At 48.8% G+C, this 4,096-nt stretch overlaps 1 protein-coding gene across 1 annotated transcript; it reads left to right on the top strand.

The window, feature by feature from the left end:
- The first annotated feature begins 3,108 nt into the window (after nt 1-3,108).
- Nucleotides 3,109-3,657, top strand: LOC121778896. Its single transcript, XM_042176287.1, has one exon. It carries the CDS (start codon nt 3,109-3,111, stop codon nt 3,655-3,657), a length of 549 nt encoding a protein of 182 aa, XP_042032221.1.
- Nucleotides 3,658-4,096: the final 439 nt, after the last annotated feature.

Here is a 4,096-nt window from a genome sequence, read left to right as displayed (position 1 = left end):
ATCATCAATCTTTTATTGAAAAGTGACGTCATTCTAGAAGGAAGGCACGTAGCAATCGATGAGTCGCTCGACCACAGCGTGAGCAAATATCCCCTGCCAAGATCGTTATCCAGCTGGAGATCGTGAGAAGTGCCTATAAATAGAGGATGTGCCACCACAATGAAGAATCTTCTTCCATCTTCGGTAATTTTCCTTTTTAGCTTCACTTCTAGCTTAGCTTAGTTTCCTTTAGTTTAGTTTTCCAGTTCCAAAGATAGTTAGAGAGATGGCTAGTTAGAGAGAGGGAGCGCAACAGAGTACTCAATATCTGTTCGGCGTTGTCTCAGATTTCCGACCGAGAACTTCTCTGCCTACTTGCTTTCTTATTTTCCGAAGTTGTTAGCTTATTTTAATTCCGTGCTATTCTGCAGTTAAAGAATCAATCTTTCTGTATTCCCCATGTTGACAACACTGTTCTGTGCCTTGGGTATAAAATCGGATTTGTTTCGTTTTCGTCATCTTGTCTACTGTTTCAATTCAGTTTCGCTTTTTTGTCTTTGATCTAGTGTTTAATCATGATGAATGGCAAAGTGTTTTTTTTTGTAGCATGGTTAGGTAGTGAGTTCTTATTTCAGCCTGTCATTTGCTTGATCTAGTAGTTAGCAGTGCCTTGATCCAGTAGTTAGTTTACATTTTGCCTAAAGTAAAACCAGTAGTTAAAAAACTCCCAAAATTAAAGCGTGGCAGCAGCCGAACCCTATTCACTACTCACGCACTCGATACACCGGCTTCTCTGTGGGATCAACCCAGTTCTTTCCTCTTTACTGTTAAAGAAGTGCGAGTTTGAGAGTTATAATTTACATTGGTGGTGAGCGAGAGCGTGAATGCCTTGATCAAGTGGCAACGACATTTGCTAACTGATCCATCCGGTTCAGTTATCTTCAATATAACTTGATCCATTTTCTTCGTGATTCTCCAGTGCACACCAAAATGGCGCCGTTTCCGGGAATGCATGGTGTTATTTCATGTTTGAGTATAATGCATAGGTGTACATAGTTTTGTTTATTTCTTTTCTAATTGTTTTTCTTTCTGTACATGAGAAGGTACCATCGCGGCGGACACTGGAATCATCCTCTTAAATACAGAGATACTAACGCTCATTGGCGAGTCCAGGAAGCCGGTGTTGTTACCACTCGATACAGAGCCGCACTAGCAGCAGCAGCCGCTGATCAACTGACCAGCGAAGAAGAAGGAGAGTAGAACGCGCCACCCCAGCTACCACCACCTGAACAAGCGAAAGGAGAGATGGCCCTCGTCGACAATGACTCAGGAATTGGCTCTTTGCACGCTCATGACGAGAAGGAGCCCACCCATACCATTGCTGTTACTCCTGGCATGCGGACCACCGTAATCAAATCAGGAGTACTGGCCGTTTGTCCCATTTTTACGCTCTTTCAAAAGAATGCCCTTGCGCCTTTCCGGAGGAATTTTGCAGATACTGCGACATCCAACCTGTGGATCTACATCTGAAGATTATAGGCTGAAGGCGATCCCCTTCGTCTTGAAGGGCGATGCGGGGGTCTGGCAGTCGAGGTTGCCGGAAGGATCCATCAGAACCTGGGCCGAGTTCCGTATGATATTTTTAGATCATTTCTTCCCAGCTTCAAAGACGAGTGCCCTTAAGCGGGAGATTACAGAAGTCAGACAGGAGTACGATGAGCCCCTCGGTCAATACTGGGATAGATTCCAAGGGTTGCTTCAAGCATGCCCTAACCACAAGCTGGGGGAGTGGGAGATCTACTCGATTTTCTATGGCGGACTCACAGTAGACAGCAAGAACGATCTCAACTTAGCAGCTCATGGGGATTTCTCAAAAACCCCATTCAGCCAAGCAAAGAGTATCCTAGAGAGGTTGATCGAAGCCAAGCGATCGTACGAGACATCCCATGGCCAGAACAGAAGAGGGGCAGTGCATGCAGCAGAGGCGCGCAGTGATGAGAAGTTGGAGGCTTGGTTCGAGCAAATGGTGAAGAAGCGGCTGGAGGCAGTAGAGAAGTCCAGAGCACTTCCACCGCCTGCACCGAAGGAGAAGCAGTATGTGCGACCACCGCCACCGCCAGAAGAGCACCACTACTACAATTGCGAGTTCCCCCCTGAGGAGGAGCCGCAACCCCAGGTGAATGCCGTCGGTCACTGGAACGCGAATGGCAACTGGATCCAGGGGAAGAAAGGGACGCCCCGTGGAGAGACCACCCCCACTTTAGGTGGACTGATCAGAGTCGAAGCCATCCGCCTCAACCATCGACACAGCAGATACAACCCTCTGAAGGGCAGCCCAACTGGCCCGCTCGGAATCAAGATAGATCAAACAACGGAGGGAATAGAATGCAGGGAGGACCTCAAGGAACTGGTCCAGTGGAGGACAACCCAACTGGTCGAATAGACAGCAGGATGGAAACTAGGGGTACAGACATCAGGGACCCCAGTCAAGCAACCAGGGGAGCTAACCGAACAACCAGGTGGTAAGTTATGTACCGCCACATCAGAGAGGCAACCAACAGCACAACCAGCCGCAATACCAGCAAGAGCACTACGGACAATCCGACTACCCACAGCCCAACCACGGTGGGGGGGCCCCCAAATCAGAGATATAATCGGCACCCCAACGAAGGTCAATGAGATATGATAGTCCCGCACCATCTACTGATGCGATGCCAGAAATTCAGGAGGCTCAGAAGGAGCAAAGGGCAGCGTTGGATATGCTTACTAAGCAACTGTCTCAAGTTGCGATGTCGCTGGGAGAGCTGAGGGGTAATGAAGGGAAGATCCCTGCCACTGTGCAACCACCTGGGCGCGAGAACATTAGCGAAGTCACCCTGAGGTCAGGGAAGGTTAACCACAGCCCTAGCCCACCTGCAGTGCCCCCGATGTGCATACCCGGACAAATCCAGAATGAAGAAGGAGAGTCTAGTTCCCCTGACCAAACAAAAGGGAAAGACAAAGGCAAAGCGAAAGTGGGAGGTGGATCCTCAGAAGAAAGCCAAGAAGCAGAAGCAGAAATGGTAAAGCCATATCCATACCGTGGAAATGGTGACCAGGAAGAGAGACGCCATGATTGATGTGGCAAGTATGTTCAAAGATGTGGAGGTCAAGGTGCCGCTGTTGACGGCGTTAAAGATGCCCCCGATCAGTAAATTCACCAAAGACTACCTGGCGGGAAAAGTGAACGAAGAAGGGAGACTAATTACAGAGGAGAACGTCTCTGTCGCGATCCAAAGGAGTGACCTCCCCTCAAAGAAGACTGATCCGGGAATGTTCACGCTCCCGATTTCTATAGGAGATATTCAAGTAGAGCACGCGATGTGCGATCTCGGAGCTTCTATCAATGTCCTGCCGTACTCTATCTATAAGAAGCTGGGAGAAGCCAAGCTAGTTGACACTGACATCATGATCCAACTGGCTGACAGATCGTGTATTCATCCAGAGGGAATTCTGGAAGACGTGATCGTAAAGGTGAATAACTTCCTATACCCAGCCGATTTTTTCGTAATCAAGATGACCGAGCCAGCAGCAAGGGAGTCGAGTGGAGTCCTACTAGGAAGGCCGTTCCTGTCTACGGCGAACACTATAATAGACATCCGTAATGGGATGTTAAGCTTGGACTTCAATGGAGAGTAGTTCGCATTCAGTATTGATGAAGCCATGAAACGGCCAACAGACAGCGAGAACGTGTACTCAGTAGACGTGACTGAGCCCTTAGTGCAGGAGTATTTGGAGGAAGAATTCCTACAGAGGCAGTTCACTGACTCCGCTGCTGATGAAGAAGTCGAGAAAGAAGTTGCAGAATGGTATGAAACCATTGAAGTCGGAGAAATGGACGACCAAGCCATCGTGAAAGCGATGATGGATTTTTGCGAGCGCCCGCGACCAGCTGGGTCAAGTGGGAAGGCTCAAGTATCTAGCCTAGAGAAGCGGCTTGATCAAGGCAAGCCACTGGAAAGAGAAGCGGCAGAAAACCCTCTGCCCACTTCTGGCACATCTAAAGTACGCCTACCCGGGGGAGAAAGAAACAAAGACTGTCATCATCAACAGTCAGTTGACCCAGGGGCAGGAAGAC

Source organism: Salvia splendens, chromosome 19 (genome assembly GCF_004379255.2).
Source record: "Salvia splendens isolate huo1 chromosome 19, SspV2, whole genome shotgun sequence".
In the NCBI taxonomy this organism is placed as follows: domain Eukaryota; kingdom Viridiplantae; phylum Streptophyta; class Magnoliopsida; order Lamiales; family Lamiaceae; genus Salvia; species Salvia splendens.
Note: the sequence above shows the minus strand (reverse complement) of the source record. Positions and strands in the feature narration are given on the sequence as shown.